General features: G+C 45.7%; 1 protein-coding gene and 1 pseudogene across 1 annotated transcript; one reads left to right on the forward strand and one right to left on the reverse strand.

Moving 5' to 3' along the window:
- Positions 1-10,381: 10,381 nt before the first annotated feature.
- LOC129703813 (U2 spliceosomal RNA) lies at positions 10,382-10,489 on the forward strand (annotated as a pseudogene).
- An 11,097-nt stretch (positions 10,490-21,586) lies between these two features.
- LOC129703375 (succinate receptor 1-like) lies at positions 21,587-23,192 on the reverse strand. Its single transcript, XM_055645750.1, has one exon. It carries the CDS (start codon positions 22,904-22,906, stop codon positions 21,956-21,958), a length of 951 nt encoding a protein of 316 aa, XP_055501725.1. The 5' UTR covers positions 22,907-23,192; the 3' UTR covers positions 21,587-21,955.
- Positions 23,193-27,400: the final 4,208 nt, after the last annotated feature.

The following is a 27,400-nucleotide window of genomic DNA, read 5'->3' on the forward strand; positions in this document are numbered from 1 at the left end:
CATTTCCTCCGCAGATGCTGCCTGACCCATGGAGTTCCACCAGAACAGAAGATATTGGCGGCACAGTAGTTCAGCAGTAGATTTGTTGCCTTACCACATCAGAGGCCTAAGTTCGATCATCACTATGGGTGGTGACTGCGCGGTTTTCTTTGGGCGATCCAGTTTCCTCCCGCATTCCAAAGACATGCGGATTTGTAGGTTAATTGGCTTCGGTAAAATTGTAAATTGTTTCTAGTACGTAGGATATCGTTAGTGTACAGGGTGATTGTGGGTCAGTGGTGACCTGATGGGCCAAAGGGCCTGTTTCCATGCTGTAATCTCAAGTCTGAAGTCTAAACTAGTGTACGTGGTGATTGTTGGTTGACGTGGACTCGGTGGGCTGAAGGGCCTGTTTCCACGTTGTACCACTAAAGTCTGAAGTCTAAATTTGTGTACGGGGTGATTGTTGGTTGGCGTGGACTCGGTGGGCTGAAGGGCCTGTTTCCACATTGTATCTCAAAAGTAAACCAAAACTTAACTTTGTGCTTTGCCTTGGAAATATCTGAATCTTGTAGTTATCCAGTTATCCAGGCTACGTTAATCAACGCTGGTAATCAGAAACACGGTGAGAGACTGGATTCATGAGAAGATATCAATTGGGGGCAAGTGTAGGCCTGTTGGCCTTTCAAGCCTGCTCCACCTTTTAATAAGACTGTGGCTACTCTGTAACTTTAGGTTGAGGTTTCAGTTTATTAATAATCTCAGCATCACTTTCCCATATGTGGAATACGTGGGATAGTATGGTGACGACATGTTGTCGCAGGTTGAAGAATTTGCCAAAATGTCTCAATGCTCCAGTGCAGAAGTGATACTTTAGTTTAGTTTAGTTTAGTTTATTGTCACGTGTACAGAGGTACAGTGAAAAGCATTTGTTGCGTGTAAACCAGTCAATGGAAAGACAATACATGATCACAGCGAGCCATGAGGAAGGAAATAACATGAATAATGTTTAGTGTAAGATAAAGTGCAGTAATGTCCAATCAAAGATAGTCCCAAGCCTCCAATGAGGTAGATAGTAGCTCAGGACTATGAAGTTAGACACAAAATGCTGGAGTAACTCAGTGGGCCAAGCAGCATCACTGGAGAGAAGGAATGGGTGATGTTCCACGTCGCGACCCTTCTTTAGAAAAAAGGCTTTGATCTGAAGCGTCACCCATTCCTTCTCTCTAGAGATGCTGCCTGTCCCGCTGCATTACTCCAGCATTCTGTGTCTATCTTTGGTGTAAACCAACATCTGCAGTTTCTACTGTATCTACTGTATCCGCTGTTTCAGGTGTCAACTTCTCTACATCGGCGAGACCAAGCGCAGGCTCGGTGATCGTTTCACTGAACACCGCTCAGTCCATCTTAACTTACCTGATCTCCTGGTTGCTCAGCACTTTAACTCCCCCTCCCATTCCCAATCTGACCTTTCTGTCCTGAGCCTCCTTCATTGTCAGATTGAGGCCCAGCGCAAATTGGAGAGAACAACACCTCATATTTTGCTTGGGTAGTTTACATCCCAGCAGTATGAACATTGACTTCTCTAACTTCCGATAGCTTTTGCTTTCCCTCTCTATCCCCTCCTCCCTCCCAATTCTCCCACCAGTCTTACTGTCTCCAACTACATTCTGTCTTTGTCCCACCCACTCCCCTGACATCAGTCTGAAGAAGGGTCTCGGCCCGAAACGTCACCCATTCCTTCTCTCCAGAGATGCTGCCTGACCCGCTGAGTTACTCCAGCATTTTGAGTCTATCTGTAGTTCCTTCCTATGCATTAGTTCAGGAATGCTCCCTTGTTGTTGGTAGGATAAATAGAGGCTGAAACTTTTATAAAAATATATATATTCATGCCTGGTCTAAATCTGAAGAAAGATCCTGACCCAAAACGTTACCTATCCATTTCCTCCACCAATGCTGCTTGACCTGGTGAGTTACTCCAGCACCTTGTCTTTTACTCAAGATTCCAACTTCTGCAGTACCTTGTGGCTCCAACTAGTTCTCGCCTCCTTGAAAAATATTCTGCTATCTCACCTTGATGGTATGAAATTAGTTCAGAATTTAGGAAGTTAAGAATGTTAAGGACTTCCGAACAGGGAAGTGTTTTTTTTAGCTTTGACAACTTTTGTGTTTTTTTAACCATTGATCTACATTTGGTGTATTTTAACGATCATGCTTTTCTAAACTTTAAACTTCAGTCTTTAGAGATACAGTGCGGAAACAAGCCCTTGGGCCGATTGAGCCCGTGCCGACCAGCGATCATCTATACACTAGCTCTATCCTACACATTGGGGAGAATTTTCAATTAACAGAAGCCAATTAACCTACAAACCTGCTTGTCCTTGGAGTGCGGGAGGAAACCGGAACACCAGGAGAAAACCCACGCTGTCATGGAGAGAATGTACAAATTCCATGCAGACAGCACCCATAGTCATGATTGAACCTGGGTCTTTGGCACTATAAAGCAGCAAGTCTACTGATGTGCCACTGTGTCAGCTATTCAGTCAGCAGAAGAGGTTTCATAGTCATCTGCTTTGTTCTCAGCGTGATAAATTATGCTGCCTTTGACACTGTTCATTTCTCTGATCAGGATCCCGCATTTAACCGCTTCCACCATCTCTAGAATCGCTAACCCAAGTAAACTTTTTCCTCGAACAAATAACTTACTCTACATCTATTCATTGATAACTGCTGACATGACGCCCACTGTTGGAATTTTAACTGTTGTTATTCACTCTGATCCACTGTGATGCAGCTGGTAGAGCTGCTGCCACACAGCACCAGAGACCCTGGTTCAATCCTGGCCTCAGGTGCTGTCCATGTACAGAGTTTGTACGTTCTCCCTGTGACTGCTTGGGTTTCCACCGGGTGCTCCAGTTTCCTCCCACATCCCCAAAAAGTGCAGGTTTATAGGTTAATTGGTTTCTGTAAAATTGACCCTAGTGGATGAGAAAGTGGGATAATATAGAACTAGCCTGAATGGGTAATCGATGGTCAGAGTGGACACGCTGGGCCGAAGGGCCTGTTTCCATGTTGTATCTATATCATGCTATACATAAATATGTCAGGTAGTGTAAAATCAAAAATAAACAGGGTGATGAATATAGTGTTATAGCAATGAGAAAGGGCAGATTTTAAAAGATAGTGCAGGGTATGGAACATGGTAGAATGGAACATTGGGAAATTCATCACTAGAATATGAGACATACGTTCAAGGATCTGATAATGGTGGGGAAGAAATTAATTTTGAATCTGGTGATATGTGCTTTCAGGCTTCCGTGCTTTCTGCTCGATGACAGAGATGAGAAGAAGGAATGACCAGGATGAGAACAGTCCATCATTATGTAAAAAGAATAGCTCAGCGGGTTGGGCAGCATTTCTGAAGACCATGGATAGATGGTCAGGTTGGGACCTTTCTTCAGATTCAAGTGAGGTAGAGATCTTCTTCAGGGTAGTCATACCTTGAGGAGATTTTGCAGTGGAGTAGTCAAAATGTAGAAACAAGGAACTGCAGATGCTGGTTTACACAAAAAGACCCAAAGTGCTCGAGTAACTCAGCAGGTTAGGCAGCATCTCTGGAGAACATGGATATGTGACTAGGTGACATTTTAGGTCAGGACCTTCCTTCAGACCTGGATTTTGTTGGCTGCTTTCCCAAGCGAGTGTGAAGTGTAGATGGAGTCAATGGAAGATGTGTCAGGGAGGGGTGGGGGGGGGGGGGGGGGGGGGGGTAATGTGCTGTCTGGGGGTGTGATGGACTAGGATGCGTACGTAACTCTCTCTCGATTCTTGTGGTCTTAGTCAGAACGAAAGGTTTCTTATGGATGTTGAATGAATTCACTAAGTTTAGGTAACCTCAACAAACACCTCCCCCATTCCCCCCATTCCCCCCATCCCCCCTCCCCTTCCTCCACTAAAAGTCTATTCACAATTTCCACAACTCACAACGATATAATCCTCTTGGGCTCACACCACCTCTAGCCAACAATCGGCCAATCAGGGAACAACCTTGACTGAGGTCATCTGTTGTCTTCTAATTACTCCAGCAGTTGTGTGCAGGAAGGAGTTGCAGATGCTGCTTTACACTGAAGATAGACACAGGCTAGAGTAACTCAACGGGTCAGACAGCATCTCCGCAGAAAAGCAATAGGTGATGTTTCGGTTCCAGACCCTTCTACCTCAAGATGAAAATAAAGGATCAACATGAATTAGTTTTGTTCAGAGTTCAGTCTGAAAAAGAATCTCGACCCACAATGTCACCTATTCTTTTTTTCTAGAGATACTGTCTGACCCACTGAGTTACTCCAGAATGTTGTTTCTACACCAGCACCTTGTGTCCTGTTGTGTAAACCAGCATCTGCAGTTCATTTTTATAACAATGTGACACATACAGTAGGTTGTCCGTTTTTCATTTTTATGTTTCTGATGATGAACCTTGAACTGAATTCTTCCTGCCCACTAAAGTTGCTCAATCTTTGAGCAACTCCAGCAATTATTGATTCTTCGTTGGGATTTCGTAACTTTCTTCAGCTTCCACATCTCCACTGCATTTCTACCAGATGCTTCTTGAACGATTATGAAACGCAGAAAACATTTAGACATTAAAATCTATTAAGCAACCGAACTTGCCATGTCCTCTTCCAACCTGGAAATAAAATAAAGGATTAACATGAATTAGTTTTGATCAGAGTTATCGGGATTATATGGGGGAAAACCTAGCTTTAACTCTGCTTGCAACAAGTGGGACTCAGTTGACCTTCCATTATATGCTCCTATTAATGAAAATACAACTCCAACAAGCAAAATGAGGAAACCCACAGTATATCAGACAGCTTTTCAGTATCTATACATTGAATTGTGTCATTCCCAGTAGCATTCACACCGATCTTTAAAGGTAACACCAAGGCAACAACTCTACCGCTGTGTCGCTCATGAGGTCAGGGTTGAACCTGGGTCACAGGTGGCACAGTGGTTCAATGGTAGATTTGCTGTCTTACAGCACCAGAGACCCGGGTACCATCCTGACCTCGGGTGTTGGCTGTACGGTGTTTGTACGTTCTCCCTGTGACTACATAGGTTTCCTTCGGTGTTCCGGTTTCCTCCCACATTCCAATGACGTGCAGGTTTGTAGGTTAATCAGCTTCTGTAAATTGCCCCTAATGTGTAGGACAGAACTAGAAGTAGTGTATGGGTCATCGCTGGACAGCGTGGACTCGGTGGGCCAAAGGGCCTGTTTTCCAGTTGAATCTCAAAACTAAACTAAACCACTTGATTGGGTGTTTCCGAAACATTAACGTTTCCTTGATTACAAATAACAACAGAAGTTACACCAAATCGGGCAAACCTAGGGTTGGACATGTAGGAAGCTTTGGATACCTCCCAAAGTGGGTTGTCCACTTTGAAAGAAGGGACCTGACCCGAAACGTCATCTTCCTTTTTCTCCAGAGATGCTACCTGACCCTGTGAGTTACTCCAGCACTTTGTGCCTATCTTTTGCAGAATTTCAAATCTGGTTTCACCAACAACTTGCTCAGCTGAATCATGATGGCACAACGTTTGAACTCAGTACCCTTCCCAATTAAGGCAACGGTGCCTCCTTCAGCATCCTGTCCACCTGACCCATCACTTTTAAGGATCAATGCACCTGTACTCCTAAACACTCCACAGCGCTCTACCATTTACTTTGTCAGTCCTACCCTGGTTTGGCATAGCATAGTATGCCTTGAGTGGCAGACTAAAGGGCCTGTCCCACGAGCATGCGACTGCATGCGGCAAGCGCGACCAAACCGGAAGCGGGGCGGTGCGGCAAGCGCGATCAAACCGGAAGCGGGGCCGTGCGGAGGTCGAGTGATCCCGTACGAGTTGACGTGAAGTTCGAGCGAAGTCTGCGGGAAGTTCGCGCTAGGCGTACGCTGTCAAGGCGCTGCGCACGCCGTCAAGACAGTGCGTACGCAGCGTCGAGATGGTGCGTACGCCCGTCGAGGCGGTGCATATGGCCTCAATGTGGCTGCAGGCTGGCAGGCCATTGCCGTGCGGAATTTTTGAACAGCGTCAGTTTTTCGGACCTCCGCACAATGTCGGGACCAGCTCCACACAACTCCATACGGCTCCGGCGATCGAAGTGGGACTGGCCCCGCGAGGCCGTACAGCTCAAGCGACCACGTTAGGTCATGCTTGCCACATGCATTCGCATGCTCGTGGGCCAGGCCCTCAACTCTGTTGCTGCTTTGAAGGAATTTAAATGTTCATGGAAGCTGCTCATGCCAAATGCCAAATGTATTCCTTGCCATTTGCAGAATCAGGAACTAAATGCAAAATGTTTCTACTTCATGTTTTGTTTAAGCAACACCCTGTAATAGACGGAAGTGGTATCCAATGAAGAAATGTCCCACATGTTTTGATAGAATAGTTCATGGTTTGTGGTGGGGCACTTAGGGTTAGCACAGTGGTGCAGCACTAGAGCTACTGCCTCACAATGCCAGAGACCCTGGTTCAACCCTGACCTCGGGTGTTGCCTGTACAGAGTTTGTACATTCTCCGCGTGACTGCGTGAGTTTTCTTCGAGTGCTCTGGTTTCCTCCCACACTCCAAAAATGTGTGGGCTCTAAAGAATCCCCGACTCCAAACATAGAATCCCAGACATAGGTTAATTGGCCTCTGCAAAATTGCCCCTAGTGTGTAGGGAATGGATGGGAAAGTGGATTAACATGGAACTACCGCATCAGTGTGGACTCGGTGGGCCAAAGGGCCTGTATCCACAATGTTGCTTAAGAAGCATTTAGACAGGTACATGGATAGGATAGGTTTGGAGTGATCTGGGCCAATGCGGGCAGGTGGGGCTAGTGTAGATGCAACATATTGGCCTTTGTGAGCAGAAGGGTCTGGTTCCACACTATAATAGGCCTGAACCACTTAGGCGATTTTTTCGGCGACTGCCATCAATTGCCATAGTCGTAGCAGATCGCTGAAAAACCAGCGACTGGACCCCCCTACAACAATGTCTACAACAATGTCCACAACAACCTACCACCTAGTCGAAGTCAAGCTATGGTAAGCTACAGACAACCGGCGACCCATTAGGATGTCCACCTACGACAACCTACATCCACCCAGCTCAAGCTACGACAAGGTAATACAATTCAGTCGCTGCTACCGGTCACTGGTTGATGTAGGTTGACGTAGGTAGTCGCCAATGGAATTCAACGGTCAGCACCAGCGACAACCTACGACAGCACCTACGTCAGGAGAAGTCAAGCTAAGCTCATTGGCGTCAAGCCAAGTGTCGCCAACTGTCGCCGAAACGTTTTGAACATTTTAAAATCCAGCAGCGACCAGAAAAACACTACGATTCTTTGGGCAACTGAGGAGAATACTCACAACCATACAGGCGACACCCTGGCGACCATGTGGCGACAGCCTAATCGCCTGTAGTCACCTAAAAAAATCACCTGAGTTGGACAGGGGCATAAGACTCTATGACTATGATTTGTGCTCCTGAACCAGTGAGCAGTCAAAAATCAACAACCTTGGATGATCTGGAGTTATGTATATGTTTTGTGATGGCACAGTGGCAGCGTGGCCGAGTTCGATCCTGACTATGGGTCTTGTCTGTAGGGAGTTTGTAAATTCCACCTGTGACCACATGGGTTTTCTCCGGGTGCTTCGGTTTCCTCCCACACTCTAAAGACGTGCAGGTTTGTACATTAATAGGCTTTTGTAAATTGTCTCTAGTGTGTAGGATAGAACTAGTGTATGCTGATGGCTGGTCGGCATGGACTCAGTGAGTCAGAAGACCTGTTTTCACACTATATTTGATTGATTGATTGTTACCTTATTGTCACATGTACTGAAATACTTTGCAGTGAAGTGCAGTGCAGTGAAATTCGTTCTTTTGCCTACAATACGCAAGTTTGCAAAGACTCGCCACGTATAGCGCGGCACGGACTCGGTGGACCGAACAACCTGTTTTCATGCTGTGTCACTAAAACGAAAAAACTATAAACTATATGTACAGTAGAGAGGACTGAAGAATGGACACGACCCAAAACATTACCTATTCTTTTTTCCCAGGTACCTGCCTGACCCACTGAGTTACTCCAGCATTTTGTGCCCATCTTCAGTTTAAACCTGCATTTGCAGTTCCTTCCTACACATTGTGTGTCTATCTGACTGGTTGCATCATGTCTTGGTTCGGTGCCTCGAATGCCCAGGACTGAATGAGATTACAGAAAGTGATAGACACTGCCCGGCCTATCACAGGTATTGACCTCTCCATCATCACAAGGATCAAAAGGACTCAAGGTCTCAAGAAGGCAGCCGATGTCATCAAACAGCCATACCTCCCTGGCCATGGTCCAATTTTGGTCTTACAATTGGGAAGAAGGTACCTGAAGGAGCCTGAAAACTGTGATCACCAGGTTCAAGAACAGCTTCTTCCAGCAACCATTAAGCTCTTGAACAAAACGCAACACTAACCTCAGCAACTATGAACATCTATGGACTGTCTTTGGTTGCAATAAAGACTTTGCTTTTTCCCCCCCAATAAATTGCATCTATTAATTATGTTTTTAATATTATATTTAACAGTGTGTACTGTGTTAACAGGCCTGTTCAGGTATTGCAAGTAAGAAATTAGACACATGGTGCTGGAGTAAATCATCGGTTCAGGCAGCATCTCTGGAGTACATGGATAAGTGATGTTTTGGGTTGGCCCCGTTTTGGGTCGGCCTCATCTAATACATTATTAGATGTACCAGATGTATAAACCGGTATCTGCAGTTCCTTTTTATTGCACATAAGAAATTAATTGCTCTGTTGTTGGTACATATGGTAATAAAACGCTCTTGACCTTTGACTCCACCCTTGCCCCTTGAATCTTGATTCTTCACTGTTCAAGTGAGAAGAGCAAATTTCCTTTCCTGAAGAACATAATTGAATGTTATGTAATGAAAATGTTGCCCCTCTGATTCCTATTAAATCTTTCCCATGACAAGTGATGAAACTCCAGTGAAGAAATCCTTTCAATGATAAACTTGGTCAACACACCTTAATAAAAAGGAACTGCAGATGCTGGTTTATACCAAAGATAGACACAAAATGCTGGAGTAACTCAGCGGGTCAGGCAGCATCTCTGGAAAACATAGACCTCTGGAAGTCATAGCCTCAGAATAATAGGGCGTTCCTTTAGGAAGGAGATGAGGAGGAATTTCTTTAGTCAGAGGGTGGTGAATCTGTGAAATTCATTGCCACAGAAGGCTGTGGAGGCCGTCAATCAATATTTTGAAGGTAAAAATAGATAGATTTTACTTCGGAGTCACGTGAGTGACTACGTGAAGAAGCCCGCTTCCACGCATGCGTGTCATATCGCTACACGCATTGCAACGAGTCACACAGGGGGGAACGGCGTTCCCCAAGCGGGAGATTTGAAAGTCGGGAACAGCAGGTAAGAGACTCTGCGTTCCTTTTTACTACTTACTTTTAGGAGGCTGCGGAAAGCTGGTGGGGAGACCCGTGGAGGGCGAGCAGCCAGCAGCAGCAACAGCACGAGTTTCCCTGGAGGGGAACAACCTGAGCCCGACTTTGCTCCCGCACCGGCAAAATTCACCTCTCGGCCGGGCGGGAAGCAAAGTAAAAAAGGTCCCTATGCCAGTCTCAAACGAGACTGGCTTGGGACCAGTCGCTAGCAGCCAGCACAGAGGCTGCGGGACAGACAGCACGGACCAGCGGTACCGGGGCTCGAAACGCTCAGCGAGTGCAGCGGCACTTATGGAGTCGGAACGGGACGTTCGGGCTGAAAACCTTGTTCACAAGGTAAGCACCAGGGTCCAGGGGATCTATAGGAACAGCCGGGGTTACCGGCTGCGGAACTGCCGCGAAGGACCAGGCCCGTGAACACCGGGGTCGGTCCAAGCGGCTCGAACCCGACACAGGGAACGACGGTCACCGGCGGGAGAAGGAAAGTCGGGAACAGCAGGTAAGAGACCCTGCGTTTCCTTCAACTTACCTTCTAGGTGCAGACATGGACCAGGTCCATGTAAGGTGCAGAAGGCCGGCGGGAAAACCGCGGAGGAGCGGCAGTAGCAGCAGCAGCGGCAGCGGCAGCAGCAGTGGCAGCCGGCAGTTGCAGTAGCACAGACAGCAGCAGTGGCAGCTGGCACTTCGTGAGGAGCTGGCAACGGCAGGAGCAGCATGGGCACATCGATTCCCGGAGGGGGAAAAACACCTGTGCCCAACTTCGCTCCAGCATGGTGAGAAAGTTCATTTCTCGGCAGCAAAGGACTTTGCAGTTGACTGGCTGCAATCTACTACAAGGGACCAGTATGTGAGTACCAGGATCGGTCCCAGCGGGGTTTTAGTTACAATAATCGCTTCTCGGCTTTTTGGCTAAGATCAAGTGTAGTATCTGTTCTTATCAGTTTAATATCTGATACATCCCCTATCTAAGGACTATATATACTACATAAAAACTATAGTAGCTGTTATCATCAGTTTTAATGTCTCATATGTACCTTATCTAAGGACCATATAAGTAGGAGTGCCCAGAATTGAGGGCATTAGAGTGGGGTTGACCGGCTGCAACGACCATAAGGGACCAGTACCGTCAGTACGGGGGTGGGTCCCAGGGGTCTAAGATAAAGGAGCAGCCAGGGAGTGCTGAGAGCGTTGAAGTCAGGTTAAAGGAATAGATGGAAGCAGCTGTGCCAGTTATCCTCCACACCGGCCATATCCACTTCACGGAAGGAAGGACAAAACTGGAGAAGGAGGACCATGGAACAGCGGGCAGCCAGCAGCAGCCAGCGGCACTTGGATCAACCGTAGTGGGATCAGCTGTGCCCGATGTCGGCCCCGCACCGGCCAGATCCATGTGACCGAGCGGTAGGCTAGACACAAATCAAACAAGGTAGTGGACTCGGAAGGGTCCGACTTTGCATAAAACCGCCGGCAACCAGTGCCCGAGAGGGCTGGAGCGGGAAGAAGCGGTGTATGGAGCCTTGCTCCAACGTGATAAAACCACAGCAGTACCTCTTTGAGGGCTGCACAATGCTTTTACCCCATCAGAGGGGAGCACTGTGGGTCAGTTCTGGGCTGACCTGCAAGAGGGGTCCGCAGAACAAAAGACAAGTGGGCAGCAGTTTAGCCCCACATGGGTACCCCGTGTGGGACCCTAGAGATCTCTAACTCTATAAAAAAGAGTAGGCAGGACCCTGATGGGCCAGAGCCTGGTAATACAGCGTCCCATGATCCTAACACAGCAGGGACTCTGCTGGACATGGTGGCCGATTACTTTAGCCAAGTCAAACATGGGTAGACTTGGATCCAGGATGGCAATAGTATTACTATATGTCTGGCCACAAACGCCAACAAGAAAAATTTACAAACACTGGCCAGACATCTGCCACCTGGCAACGGTGAGGCATTACAGGTGCCCAGTGTAAACCAATGCATTTGGCAGCATATGGACGAACATCAGGAACCAGGACCTCAAGATCCAGAGAACCTTCAAGGGATTGACGGAAGGCATCATAGCACACACCAGCACCCTGGACTAAACGTAGGTAACCAAAGACCATCAAGACGCACTAGATCTGTTTAATAATATGCAATATAACCTGAACTACACGTGGAAGGCGGCCATTCAGCCAGCACTAGGACCCCAAAAATGCTACCATTTGCAAATAAAAACCGTGTGTGGACTAAGCCAAGACACTGGGGCTCATCAAGGCCAGCGCAAGGGCCTATTTTGGAGCATGATACCAGCCACAGGCAAGGCCATAAAAAATGTGGCTCATACCAGTAGCAGGGTCAGAAATCAATATAACCTGCAGGATCCGCGTTAGGGTATGGCCAGGGCGGCCACCCTGGAAGATGCGGAAGCCTCAACCTCCCACACAACCCCGAACAAGAAATATTAAACCAGAACCTTATTTTCAAAAAACCAAGGAAATAACAAAACCACCGGTAACCAGGGAGGTAGGTGGGTGGGGTTTTCTTCTGTTAAAATAGGGACCTACGAGGGTAGGGGAGGTTGCAACACTACAGTTATGTATGGTATATAATCACTACAGATTCATATAATCTCAGCAGTATTCAGGGTTATCTGATAGGGTTTTTCTCATCCCATTAACCACAGTACATCATACACCAGAAGGGCATTTTGTCCTTACATAAACCAAACAATCTAAAACCCACATGGTGCTACAAGAATTGTACACAAAAGATGGGATTGAACATATTTATTAAATATAAGATAGAGTAGGGTTGCAGGATTATCATTGATTTTAACCCTAAACACATTTGTTTTAGATATTCATTTTAAGATGGATGCTCTTATTATTGATATAGACTTGGTGTCAGTTGTGGGTTTCTATATGGCAGGCATTGACTCAATAGAGGAACTTTGGCAATATAGAGCTTACATAAGGGGCAATCATTAGCCCCATTATTATGTACTAAAATTCGTAAACCAGCTTGGCATTGTTATGTAAATAAGCCATAGGGTGAGGTTTTCCCCCGTTCGGACCCATCATTGGGGTACTAGGGATAATTCAACCACACTCGGCATCTGGAATTTTCAGAGTACCCGACTGACCTTCTCAATCATGGTATTTCAGTCTTACAGGGGATGGTGTTAGAACCATGTTCCCTATGAACATTGCCAAAAAATTATTGATTTATCCAGTGACTGGAGGCAGTCATCCATGCCATAACACTATGGATTTATTGATTTGTAGAGTCTAACAGACCCACTACACTGTCAGACAGGACGATGAATCTCATCTCATCTGCACTAAGACTGTCAACACGGAAGCAGTACCTTGGACACATCAAGAAATGGGGCATATACTGCTTGGACAACAATCTCGACCAAAAGGCCAAGAACATTCTGGCCGTATTGGAATTTTTACAAGCCTCCATTAGGATAATCGATGGAGCTACAGTGCCTTCAATAGTGCCACAAGTGCACTCTCCAATTACCTATCACAAGGAAAGGAGCGGCACGCGGTGGAAACGCACCCCTGGTAAGAAAACCAGGTACTCCGAAATCTGGGACGTGAGTGTCGTTTCTCAACATGCTGAGGAGCCTGTAGCTCATAACAGCGTTGTCACTTCAGTAACAGTCCAGGAAGATGGTTATGCTCATGGTGTTATTTTACCGCACAACAAGTCCAGCCATTAAGCAAACTGAGCCTGGACTCCCTGATCATCTCACCGAGAAACTGGTGTTGTCATACAGGATTTAATAAAAGGAAACAGATCGGGTTCCTCGGGTCAAGTGTTTGAATTTATGGTACACCCATATGGCAAACGACTGTATAGCAAGACACATCTAACAATACATAGAATATACTAAGAACATTCGAGGTCAGAGAATGGAGTTGTTTATCTCTTACAAGAAACCGCATGAAAGGGTCATGACTCAAACTATATCAAGGTGGCTCAAATAGGTCCTAAAAATGGCAGAAATAGACACTAATGTTTTAACTCTCATTCCACCAGGGCTGCAGCAACATCCGCAGCAAAAATTGTACAGGTACCCACAGACCAAATCCTCAGAATGGCAGGATGGTCATTAAAAAAGGGTTTTCCACAGGTTTTATAATAAACCAGTTATTTTTTGGAGCCATCATTGTATTAAGAAAACATTTTATGTTCAACAAAATAATTTGCCCGAAAGGTTACAGGGCTATGATTCTCAAATTTTCAAAAAATGTTATATATTTTTTCGTTATACCACACAACTCTTTGTAAAATTGTGTTTAAAATTACTAATGATGCTCTCTCCCAATACCCAAGGCAGTTTGTGAAGCATGGACTCGTTCCACGGCATGAGGTCACAGAGCTTTGAAATCTTCACGTAGTCACTCACGTGACTCCGAAGTAAAATAGTAAGATTAAACGAGAACTTACCAGTTTGAAGTTTGATCTGTATTTTATGAGGAGTTACGATGAGGGATTACGTGCCCTCCGCTCCCACCCTCTTATGATCATATCAAAAACTGGTATCTCTTTGGTAATCTTACTATGTTAGATCATTATAGGTTCCTGTGACCTCACACCGCTGCTTTGAAGTATGACACGCATGCGTGGAAGCGGGCTTCTTCACGTAATCCCTCATCGTAACTCCTCATAAAATACAGATCAAACTTCAAACTGGTAAGTTCTCGTTTAATCTTACTATTCTTGATTAGTATGGGTGTCAGGGTTCCTGGAGAGAAGGCAGGAGAATTGGGTTGACGGTTAAGGGTTTGATTAGCCATGATTGAATGGTGGAGTAGACTTAATTTGAATTCTGCTCTTATCACTTATGAACTAATATAGGTGATGTTTTGGGTCAGGTCTGAAGAAGGGTCCCGATCCTAAACATTGCCTATCTGTTTGGTCCACACACTGATACATTCAGAAGGCCATTTCATCTGTACAGGTAAGCTTTGACCTTGGCTGAAATTCTTCGTACAGTGAACTGTAGGAAGACATCTGTCATGCAAATGATTGCCTTTAGGAAGCATTAGATAGCAAGGAACAGGAAGCATTGTACTGAGGATCACATTGATATTCATGTTGTAACATGTTGCAATAACTAGCAGAGTCTTTTTTTGGATGATTTGATGTTGGATGGAAATTTTCAGGACTGTATTTTCCAACCATGTAGAGAGGGGGCGGTGTTGGCTGTTTGGTTGTAGTACCACTTCCTGGTGTTCAGAATCAGCATCCTGCGTTAAGGCAGTGGAATCATGTTCTAAAACATTCACACCTTTGGGCCCTTGTAATGAAAGGATTACCTGCCAAAGTCATTTTTTCTGGTTACATGTTTAGCGAACCATTGTTCCTTGCTATCTACTCCTGGGAATGTCTTCACAAGAACCTGGAGGCACAGTGGCGCAGCAGTAGAGCTCCTACCTCGAAGCGCCAGAGACCCAGGTTCGATCCTGACCTCTGGTACTGTCTGTGCAGCCTTTTTACATTCTCCCTGTGACCACGTGGGTTTTCTCCCGGGGCTTCGGTTTCAAGATACAAGATACAAGATACATTTAATTGTCATTTGGACCCCTTGAGGTCCAAACGAAATGCCGTTTCTGCAGCCATACATTACAAACACATAGACCCAAGACACAACATAATTTACATAAACATCCATCACATCCCTGTGATGGAAGGCCTAATAAACTTATCTCTCCACTGCACTCTCCCCCCCCCCCCCGATGTCAGAGTCAAAGTCAAAGCCCCCGGCTGGCGATGGCGATTGTCCCGCGGCCATTAAAGCCACGCCGGGTGGTGCGAGGTCGCACACCGGGTCTTGCTGTTAGAGCCCCCGGCGTGCGCTCGCAGAGTCCCGCGGCCATTCCAAGCCGCGCGGGGCAGTGATGTTAGGCCCCGCTCCAGGAGCTCTTCGACCCCGCAACTCGGGCGGGAGAAGTCCCCGTTGCGAGAGCCCTGAAAAGCGGTCTCCCTCCAGGGAGCCACGGGCTCCCGGTGCCGCCGTCCACAGACCTGCCGTTGGAGCCTCCGACTCTCTGGTAGCAGCAGCAGCAGCAGCAGCAGCAGCAGCAGCAGCAGCAGCAGCAGCAGCAGCAGCAGCAGCAGCAGCAGCAGCAGCAGCAGCAGCAGCAGCAGCAGCAGCAGCAGCAGCAGCAGCAGCAGCAGCAGCAGCAGCAGCAGCAGCAGCAGCAGCGCTCCTCCACCGCTCCACCCGCTCCGGACTCGGCCAGCCCCGCGACGGCGACGGTGAGTCGTAGCACCAGAGTCCCCGGCTTCTTCCTGTTGGAGGCCGCTCCTCGTTGCGGCCCCAACGACAACGGAAACCCGACGAGAAAAGGTCGGGTCTCCAGTGCAGGGAGAGAATTAAAAAGTTTCCCCGCCCCCCCCACACACACACCCCAACAAAAAATAACAAAAACTACATTAAAACACAGACAGAAAATAATAAAACGCGGACAGACTGCAGAGGCCGCTGCTGACCAGAGTCGCGCTGCCCACATCCCAAAGACGTGCAGGTTTGCAGGTTAACTGGCCTCTGTAAATTGTTCCTAGAATGTAGGGAATGGATACGAGAGCGGGATAACATGGAACTAGTGTGCGGGTGATCAATGTTCCGTGTGGAATCAGTGGGCCGAAGGGCTTTCCATGCTGTATCTCTCCACTCTCCTCAACCATTTGCAATATGAATTCTGTCCATTGCAGTGGAAAATGGTTGGCAAGTCATAGAGCTAGATTCATAGTGTTACATAGCATGAAAAAAAATCCCTTCAGCCCAATTTTTCCGTGCCAACCATATTAGCATTCTGGGTTCGTCCAATTTGCCTGCATTCGGTCTATACCTACATTTTCACACAGAGAGTGGTGAATCTCTGGAATTCTATGCCGCAGAAGGTAGTTGAGGCCAGTTCATTGGCTATATTTTAAGTTATATATAGAGGGAGTTAGATGTGGCCCTTGTAGCTAAAGGGATCAGTGGGTATGGAGAGAAGGCAGGTACAGGATACTGAGTTGGATGATCAGCCATGATCATATTGAATGGCGGTGCAGGCTCGAAGGGCCGAATGTCCTACTCCTGCACCTATTTTCTATGTTTCTATGTTTCTATACAGTGTCTCTCTAAACCCTTCCTATCCAAATATCTTTCATATATGGAGCACCGTCTGAACGAAGAAATTGTCCCTGAGGTCCACCCCCCCCCCCCCCCCCCCCCCCACATCTCACCTTATGTCTATGCCCTCTAGTCTAAGAAACCTTTACCCTGTGATAAAGACTGTGAGCGTTCACTTTATTTGTGCCCCTCGTGATTTAATGTACTTCAATAAAGTTACCTGTCAGCCTCCTACACTGTAAAGAAAAACGTCCCACCCTATCCAGCCTGTCGTCTGAAGAAGGGTCCTGACCCGAAACATCACCCATCTTTTTTTCCAGGGATGCAGCCTGACCCACTGAGTTACTCCAGCACTTTGTGTCTTTCTTTGGTATAAACCAGCATTTGCAGTTCCTTGTTTTTATATCTATTATTTAATACTATACGTGCATTGAGCCTATCAAGATTACTAGTAATAAAATTCCAAAATCTAACCGTAATTTCTGAAAAATTCACAACCACTATTTCTTGAAAGGTAGGAATGAGGCAAATGCTTTGCGCATCTGCCATCTAGTGGTTATTTTGATTCTATTATTAATGTGAATGAAAATAAATCTATCCAATTCCACCATCATCTTTTTTCATTAAAAAAACAAGTTTAGTTTCTCTATTTTCTCAGTAGTGAATGAAGCTGAGCTATGACCTTGTAGAGGTACATTAATATAATGAGAAGCATAAATAAGGTGAATGGTCGTAGTATTTATCCCACTGTAAGGTTGTCTAAAACTAGAGCTGGAAAGGGTGCAGAGATTTGCAAGGATGTTGCCAAGACTTGAGGTAGGGAAGAGGTTGGACAGGGGGAGTAGGGGTGGTGTGAAAGAGGTGTATAAGATCATGAGAGGAATAAATGCGCAGTCATTTACCCACGCCAACCAACATGCCCCATCAATGCTAGTCCCAACTGCCTGCATTTGGCCCATATCCCTCTAAACCTATCCAATCCATGTACCTGTTCAAATGTTTTTTGGTTAAATGTTGTGACGGTACCCGACTCAACTACCTCCTCCGGCAGCTTGTTCCATACACCTACCACCCTATGTGTAAAACAAAGTTGCCCGTCAGGTTCCTATTAAATCTTTCCCCTCTCACCTTAAACCTATGTCCTCTGGTTCTTGATGCCCCTACTCTGGGTAAAAGACTGACATATAACAATAACACCATTAGCCTCTCCACAAAGGGTGCCTGATGAGAGGAGTTTCCAACGTTTTTCAATTTTATTTCTTTTTTTTGCAATTACTCTTCTAAAAGTACAGTATATTGCTTTTGCTTCAATTCTTAAAGGCCTTGCAATATGAACGCATTGAAAAGCAACATATCTTGTATTCAGGAGATTAACGTTTATTGGTAGGACTACGCACTTAAGTCTATTTGCATGCTGATGTTTTTAACTGAAGCCTGAATATCTGCAAAGCTTTTGCATTTGGAAAGGCAGGCACATCATATGACTCTGCTTAATAAAGGCCCACACATAGATACAGAGAATGTGGTATGTTCTGTGCTTAAGGATACATCACGAGTGTGGCTGTAACATTTTGTAATAATGCCAGATTGTATGGTTCTTAAATGTTATGCCTATCTGGATAGATACATCCCTCCATCTGGATATTAATATTGGTAAAGAAGCTATATGATATATTTGCATTCAAAGGTGTGGCATTGAGAATAAGAGTTGTGAAGTCATGTTGCTACTTTATAGGACTTTGGTTAGTCAAGTCAAGAGTCAAGAGAGTTTATTGTCATGTGCCCCAGATAGGACAATGAAATTCTTGCTTGCTGCAGCACAACAGAATATTGTAAACAAAAATACAGAACAGTTCAGTACAATATACACATAAATAAGCAGATAAAGTGCAATAGGCTGTTACAGTTCAGAGCAAAGATCCTAGAGGAGCTCCTCTATAATCTTTGGTTCAGAGTCTGTTTGTTAGCGAGTTTAATAGACTGATGGCTGTGGGGAAGCAGCTGTTCCTGAACCTGGATGTAACAGACTTCAGGCCTGTACCTTCTGCCTGATGGTGGTGGAGAGATGAGTGTGTGGCCAGGATGATGCTGCCAGCCTTTTTGAAGCAGTGACTGCGATAGATCCCTTCGATGGTGGGGAGGTCAGAGCCGATGATGGACTGGGCAGTGGTCACAACATCCTGCATCCTTTTCCGCTCCTGGACCCTCAGGTTGCCGAACCAAGCCTCGATGCAACCAGTCAACATGCTCCCTACCGTGCACCTGTAGAGGTTCGAGAGAGTCCTCTTTGACATGCTGACTCTCCGTAGTCTTCTCAGGAAGTAGAGGCATTGTTGTACTTTCTTTAGGATTGCATCAGTGTGCTGGTACCAGGAAGACATTCGGAAATGTACACGCCAATGAATTTGAAGTTCTTGACCCTTTCCACCATTGATGTAAACGGGATTGTGGGTCCCTATCCTACGCCTTCCAAAGTCCACAATCAGTTCCTTGGTTTTGCTGGTGTTGAGAGCCAGGTTATTGTGTTGGCACCATTTGATCAATCGGTTGATCTCACTTCTATACTCTGACTCATCCCCATCAGTGATGCGTCCCACAACAGTGGTGTTGTTGGTGAACTTGATGATGGAGTTCGCACTATGTCCAGCTTCGCAGTCATGAATATAGAGTGAGTACAGCAGGGGACTGAGTACGTAGCCTTGAGGTGCTCCCGTGCTGATTGTTATCGAAGATGACACATTTCCACCAATACGAACAATCTGTGGTCTGTGGATGAGGAAGTTGAGGATCCAATTGCAGAGGGATGCGCAGACACCCAGTATGAAGAAGGGTTTCGGCCCGAAACGTCACCTATTTCGTTCGCTCCATAGATGCTGCTGCACCCGCTGAGTTTCTCCAGCATTTTTGTGTACCCCAGATCAATGAGCTTGGTAACCAGCTTGGAGGGGATGATTGTATTAAATGCCGAGCTGTAGTCAATGAATAACAGCCTGACATATGAGTTTATATTGTCCAAGTGGTCCAGAGCGGAGTCGAGAGCCAGTGAGATCGCATCCACCATTGATCTGTTATGGCGGTAAGCGAACTGCAGTGGGTCAAGGTTTTTGTCGAGGTAGGAGTTGATATCAGAATCAGAATCAGAATCAGAATCAATTTATTTGTCATTTGGACCCCTGGAGGTCCAAACGAAATGCCGTTTCTGCAGCCATACAATACACACAAATAGACCCCAGACACAACATAATTACATTTAACATAAACATCCATCACATAGCTGTGATGGAAGGCCAAATAAACGTATCTCTCCACTGCACTCTCCCCCCCCCCGATGTCAGAGTCAAAGTCATAGCCCCCGGCTGGCGATGGCGATTGTCCCGCGGCCATTGAAGCCACGCCGGGTGGTGCGAGGTCGCACACCGGGTCTTGATGTTGGAGCCCCCGGTGTGCGCTCGCAGAGTCCGCGGCCATTCCAGCCGCGCGGGGCAGTGATGTAGGCCCCGCTCCAGGAGCTCTTCGACCCCGCAACTCGGGCGGGAGAAGTCGCCACCGCAGAAGCCCCGAAAAGCGGTCTCCCCCCCAGGGAGCCGTGTGCTCGGCGCCGTCGTCCACAGACCCGTAGAGAGCTTCCGACTCTCCGGCAGCAGCAGCAGCAGCAGCAGCAACAGCACCAGCAGCAGCAGCAACAGCACCAGCAGCAGCAGCAGCGCTCCTCCACCGCTCCGGACCCGGCCAGCTCCGCCACGGTGAGGTGAGTCGACACCTGAGTCCCCGGTCTCTTCCTGTTGGAGGCCGCTCCTCGTTGCGGCCTCAACGACGACTGAGGCCCGACGAGAAAAGGTCGGGTCTCAGTGCAGGGAGAGATATGCGCCATAATCAACCTCTCAAAGCATTTCATCACCACAGACGTTAGTGCCACTGGTCGATAGTCATTGAGGCACGTCACCTTACTCTTCATGGGCACCGGTATTATTGATGCCCTTTTAAACCTCAGAAGTGAGAGGTTGAAAATGTCCGTAAAAACTCCAGCCTGTTGGACCGCAAAGGCTTTTAGAACACAACCGGGTATGCCATCAGTTCCAGGCGCTTTCCGAGGGTTCACCACCTGAAGGATCTTCTGACGTTGGCCTCTGTGACTGTGACTGAAATACCGTCACGGCGAATGGGAGCTCGGGAAGGCACAGTGTTCTCCATATCAAAGCGTGCGTAAAACGCATTGAGCTCGTCGGAGTGATGCTTTGCTGACAATTGAGCAGCCTCCTGATTTCACCTTATAGGAGGCGATGGCATTCAAGCCCTGCCAGCTGCCGAACATCCGTCTCATCCTCCAGCTTGGAGCAGAAGTCCCTTTTGGCTTTTTTGATGGCCTTACCAAGGTTGTATCTGGACTTCTTGTAGATCTCTGTGTCTCCAGACCTGAATGTTAGGTTGCATTTGGAGTGTTGCATGCAGATCTGGCCATCCCATTACAGGAATCATGTAGGGTCTTTGGAGAGGGTACAGAGGAGGTTTACTGGAATGCTGCCTGGATTAGAGGGTTTCAATAATGAGAGTTATAGATACAGTGGACAATCAGAACATTTTCTCGAGGTGGAAATGGGAGAGACTAGGATCTTTAAGATGAGCTGGGCAAAGTTTAAAGGAGATGTGCGGGGCAAGTTTTTTTACATGGAGAGTGGTGGACCTGGAATAATAGTGGTGGTTAAGAGGCTTTTGCACAGGCACCATTTTGGGTCGGGTCGAGATCCTTCAGATGAGTTTGGGACATTGTAGACTGAATGATCTGTTCCTGTGCTATATTGTACTGTGTTGTATGTTCTATGTTCCACATTTTCAGTTCCCCTTTTGCACTACTTTATATCCCTTAATATTTTAAGGACAATCAAATTAATTCTTAGCCTTTTACATTCTAAAAATTAAGACCTGGTTGTGGAATCATTCCTTGTATTTTAATGTAGGTCTCAATACATTGCTGGTAAAATATGATACTGCACTTCTTCCAAATCCAAAATACCTTTTTTTTACCATTTGATTGAAGTTAGGATTTAAAAAAAAAAAAAAATTCTGTGTCTGTGACCACTGTGATGAATTTGAAAATCTTCCTCAGTGGAAAATCTTCCACAGAATACTTGTCAGGAATGCATGGCTGAATAATTAAGCTGAATTTGAATAATTAGCAGGGACCCAGTCTCCAGAAGAAAGATTCAGATTCATATCTCTTGGCAAAATGACAGTTCTCAGTCAGTCCTAGAGTCTTTATTTTATGACTGTCTCGCTGAGTTACTCCAGCATTTTGTGTCTATCTTAGGTTTAAACCAGCATCAGCAGCTCCTTCCTACACCCTTATTTTACATGTTAAGTTGCATTTCTTGAGCGGCAACACTTCAAGTTGTTTGCAATTGTTTCCCTAAATCTATCCCCAGAAAAAAAGTAGAAAATGGGATTGGTAATTATACTGAGAAAAGCCACGGGTCTGGAAAGAGTATATGCGGCCTTTATGCACTCGATGGCCTCCGTTGAGATGTTGATGTTGTCCAGTCTAGATATCATGCGGATGTTTCTCATGATGTGATAAGGGGTGAATAGTACAGAGAAGATAGTAATGGCCAGGATGACCAGCGTGAGTGGCTTTTCCAGAGTAATGCTCCAGGTCCTTGCCTGACTTAATTCCTTCAGCTTGTGTGCTGTTTTCAGGCAGAAGACACCCATAACGCTCATTGGAAGCACATATCCGAAGATAGTGAGACACACATTGTAAATCAGGTTGTGTACTGGGTTCCCAGCACTGGCATAGTCAACACACTTAATGACTGTGCTGTTGTCAAGAGCTGTAACATTGTCAGAACCGATGAAGGTCAATATGGGGATGACTTCCAAAGTGACGAAGACCCACATGGCGACACAGATGATGATAGCCGCCTTCTTCCTTTGAAACACATGCCCCCTCAATGGGTTGCTGACCAACAAGTATCGGTCAATGCTGATGCAAACCAGGAAGAGCATGCTAAGGTACATGTTGGTGTAGAGTATGTACCTGTTCATCTTGCAAAGAAAACCACCGAACACCCAATGTTTTCCTTTGGCATAGTAGACCACGAACATCGGGAGCGTACAGATGAAGATTAGGTCCGAAATGCAAAGGTTGAAGAGGTAAATGTTGCTGCATTTCCAATTCTTCAGGCAGAAGACGTAACCACTTATCACAACAATGTTCCCGGTCAATCCTAAAATGAACTCGATGCTGTACATGGTTGTGAGGTAGTATGATTCGAGAATGCCGTTGATTCTGGAGCAGGTCACATTCATTTCCTAAAAAAATTTCAAGCAGAAATAAGTGGCTAGAGAGAACCATACCCCTACCCAAATTCCAAATGTTTAGTTTAATTTGTAGAAACAAGGAACTACAAATGCTGGTTTACCAAGGAAAGATGCAAAATGCTGGAGTAATTCAACGGGTCAGGCTGCATCCTTAGAAAGCATGGATAGTGACATTTTGGGTTGGGACCCTTTAGCTGACATTCTTAATTTAATTTAGTTTAGCATGGAAACAGCCCCTTCGGCCCAGCGAGTCAATGCCAACTATCGATCATCCATTCACACTTTTTCTTGTTTATGTGACAAGATATACGTGACTGGGTGGGTTTTCTCCGGGTACTCTGGTTTGCTCCCAAACTACAAAGACATACAGGTTTGTAGGTTAATTGATTTTGGTAAAATTGTAAATTGTTCCTAGTGTGTAGGATAATGCTAGTGTACGGGGTGATCGGTGGGCGGTACAGACTCGGTGGGCTGCAGAGCCTGTTTCCGTGCTGTATCTTTAGCTCTAACTGCACTTATCTCTAAACTAAACAATATATATATATTATTCCACTTTCCCATCCACTCCCTACACACTAGGGGCAATTTTACCAATTAACCTATAAATCTGCACGTCTTTGGGAAGTGGGAGGAAACCAGAGCACCCCGAGGAAAAACAAAACACAATCCAAACTCCAAGTAGGTGTAGTTTCGTTTGGTTTAGAGAAACAGCATGGAAATCGGCCCTTCGGCCCTCCAAGTCCTTGCCGACCGATGATCACCTGTACACTACTTCTATCCTACACACTAGGGACAATTTACTGAAGCCAATTAACCTACAAACTTAAAAGTCTTTGGAGTGTGGGAGAAAACCAGAGCTCCTGGAGAAAACCCACACGGGTCACGGGGAGAACGTACAAACTCCGTGCAGACGGCACCAATTGTCAGGATCTAACCCGGGTCTGTGGCACTATAAGGCAGCAACTCTACCACTGCACCACATCAGGCAATGCAAAGAGAAACTAAACAGAATATAGTGTTATGGCTACATAGAAAATGCAGATTAAAAATGGCAAGACCACAATGAGGTAGATTGGAAGATCGGGAATTCATCCTTCATATAAGTCAGGTCTGTTCAAGAGTGGGGAAGAAACTGTTCTTGTATGTAGTGGTAGGTGCTTTCAAGTAGTTGAATAAACTTCAAAGATTGGTTACTTAACTCTCTACGACAATGCGGGAAATCTTATTCCTGATTTACCTCTGATGCTTTCCATTCAGCCTTGGTTTTACTTCATTCACCGTTTGATCTTTGGTCAGCTGCTGAATGGGAAGACCATTGACTGAATCTGGTCAGGCTTCCCAGTTCTGACCCAGATAAACCACCACAGCCATGTGTGTTTCCTTAATACGTGTCTGTTCCACCATCTTCTATCACAGGGAGAGTGTTTTGGAAATTGTGGCCAGCAAGAGGGAGTATTTTTGGATAGGTATATGAATATGCCGGGATTTAATCATGTGTCGGCAGAGGAGATTAGTTTAACATCATGATTCGGCGTAGTCATAATAGGCTGTAGAGCCTGTTCCTGTGCTGTATTGTTCTATGTCCCACACTAGCTCCGAGAGATTAAAACAGAGCAGGTGTAATCTTGTTAATTAAAAAAGGAGGAAGGGAGAAAACAGGGAAATATAAACAAATTAGTCTGATGTCAGTAATTGGGAAAGTGCCAGAATCTATCAGTGAAGAAGTGGTAACAGGAGATTTATGAAAGTAATGGCAGACTGGGTGTTCCAACCTGCATATAGGCAGCAAGAGAAGGGATAAGAAGGTATGACTGGATAGAGGCCTATATGGATTTTCAAAGGCCTTCGATAACGTACTACTCAAAAGATTAGTAAGGGTGTCAGGGGTTATGGGAAGAAGACAGGAGAATGGGACTGAGAGGGAAAGATAGATCAGCCATGATTGAATAGTGGTGTAGACTTGATGGGACAAATGGCCCAATTGTGCTCCTAGAATTTTGAACTTATGAAAAGATTTTAAAACACAATGAAAACACATGTACTAGAATGAACGGAGGATTAGTCATTGCACAGGCAGCAGAGTTTAAGTTTAAAGATACAACTTAAAAATGGACTCTTTGGCCCACGCCAATCCTCATTCACCCATTCACACTGGTTCTATGTTATCTCACTTTCTCATCCACTCCCTACAAACGAGGGGAAATTTTATAGAGGCCAATAAAACCTTCATGTATGTGTGGGGGGAAACCAGAGGACCCGGAGGAATACCATGCTGGTCACAAGGGAGAATGTGCAAACTGCACACAGACAGCACCTGAGCTCAGGATTGAACCCAAGTCTGAGACGTTGTGATGGAAAGCTCTATTGCCATTTTGGGGTTGGCAGGACATGACTATTAATGATATATCACAGGGTTCTACAACCTAATAATTACAATGGGGTATTTAGGAGGGTCCATCTGTCTCCTCAGATTCTGGTGAACGTCTACCGCTGCACCATCGAGAGCATCCTTACCAACTGTATCACAGTATGGTATGGCAACTGTTCTGTCTCCGACTGGAAAGCACTGCAGAAGGTGGTGAAAATTGCCCAATGCATCACCGGTTCCTCACTCCCCTCCATTGAGTCTGTCCAAAGCAAGCGTTGTCTGCGAAGGGCTCTCAGCATCGTCAAGGACTGCTCTCACCCCAACCACAGTCTGTTTACCCACCTACCATCCGGGAGGCGCTAAAGGTCTCTCCGTTGCCGGACCAGCAGGTCCAGGAACAGCTTCTTCCCTGCGGCTGTTACATTACTCAACACTGTACCTCGGTGATTGCCAATCACCCCCCCCCCCACCGAACACTCCTTCCACCAGGAAAAATATAATTGCACTACTATGACTGTATGCACGTAAATATATTTATTTATTGCTCATATTATATGTCGCTCTTCTAGGGAGATGCTAACTGCATTTCGTTGTCTCTGTAATGTACACTGCACAATGACAATAAAGTATGAATCTGAATCTGAATCTGAATCTGAATCTGAGGGTGCAGAAAAGCTTCAAGCAGTTATCATTATGTTAAATAAATGGTTGCGGATGGAAAACAATGGGGGAAAAAAAACTTTTTAAATGTTGAGAGATTAAAAAGTCTACATGTTAATCTGTTGGTAAAATTAAGAATTAGGAAGATAAGTATATTTTCCCCTTTATGCCTGCTGAGTTCACTGTACGATCTAAATATCCAAGAAAGGCAATGGCTAGAGACCCTGCAGCAGTCTGGCGTTTGTTTGGATCAGGTGCCATTCATAAGACCTAGAGCGCGACTGGACTGAAAATAGCATCAAAACCTGCCGACTTTTGCATGTGGTCTCAATGGACCTTTTCTGTACACTTTGCTAATCAGGGATTGTGCTTAGGTATGACAATACTTTACAATAGACAAAAGACAATAGACAATAGGCAATAGGTGCAGAAGTAGGCCAATCGACCCTTCAAGCCAGCACCGCCATTCAATGTGATCATGGCTGATTATCCATAATCAGTACCCCGTTCCTGCCTTCTCGCCATATCCCCTGACTCCGCTCTCTTTAAAAGCTCCATCTAACTCTCTTTTGAAAGCATCCAGAGAATTGGCCTCCACTGCCTTCTGAGGCAGAGAATTCCACAGATTCACAACTCTCTGGGTGAAAACGTTTTTCCTCATCTCTGTTCTAAATGGCCTACCCCTAATTCTTAAACTGTGGCCCTTGGTTCTGGATTCCCCCAACATCAGGAACATGTTTGCTGCCTCTAGCGTGTTCAATCCCTTAATGATCTTGTATGTTTCATTATTGTTACTGAATTGTATGTAAGGAAGGAATTTCAACATGCGTTTGCACATGTGACTATAAAGCGCCATTGAACCATGGAACCATTGAGAAATATAGTCTTGCACTTTTACCTATCTGACCTTCATTTCAAGCCATTTTGTTGCACTTCACAATCTGTGGAAGAATGGTTGACATTGAGAAACTAAGTAAGCAAACTCCTAATGTGATAAAGTCCAAGGAAGGGTATTTTGGTAAAGTGGAGATTGATGTTGGAAAGGTACAAGAGATAATCACAATGTCTCTATTTAGAAAATAGTGCCTTGGGATCAGCTGAGTGGGAAGTGATGTTTCAATATAACACCTCACCCAGAAAAATCCCCTCAGAAATGCACTGGGTTCTAGCCCTGATATTTGACACTTTGGTATCTTTAGTGAAACTTGAACCACCCACTAATAAAACTCGGATAGTTAGCATTGCCGCAGATGACACAAAACAATGTCCTCCCGTAATTTGCTTGACATGCTTCTTGGGGGATTAGCAAAGAGAAATTATATTGGGTTTCACGCTGAAAAAGGATGAAGTAATTTCCCAGAATGGGTGATTGATGCCAATGCTGGCAGGGTATTTATGCTATTTTCAGCTTTCTCATTTCATACTGAATTTGATCGCTTATGTGTAAAAGGGCT

This window comes from Leucoraja erinacea, chromosome 14 (genome assembly GCF_028641065.1).
Source record: "Leucoraja erinacea ecotype New England chromosome 14, Leri_hhj_1, whole genome shotgun sequence".
Taxonomy (NCBI): domain Eukaryota; kingdom Metazoa; phylum Chordata; class Chondrichthyes; order Rajiformes; family Rajidae; genus Leucoraja; species Leucoraja erinaceus.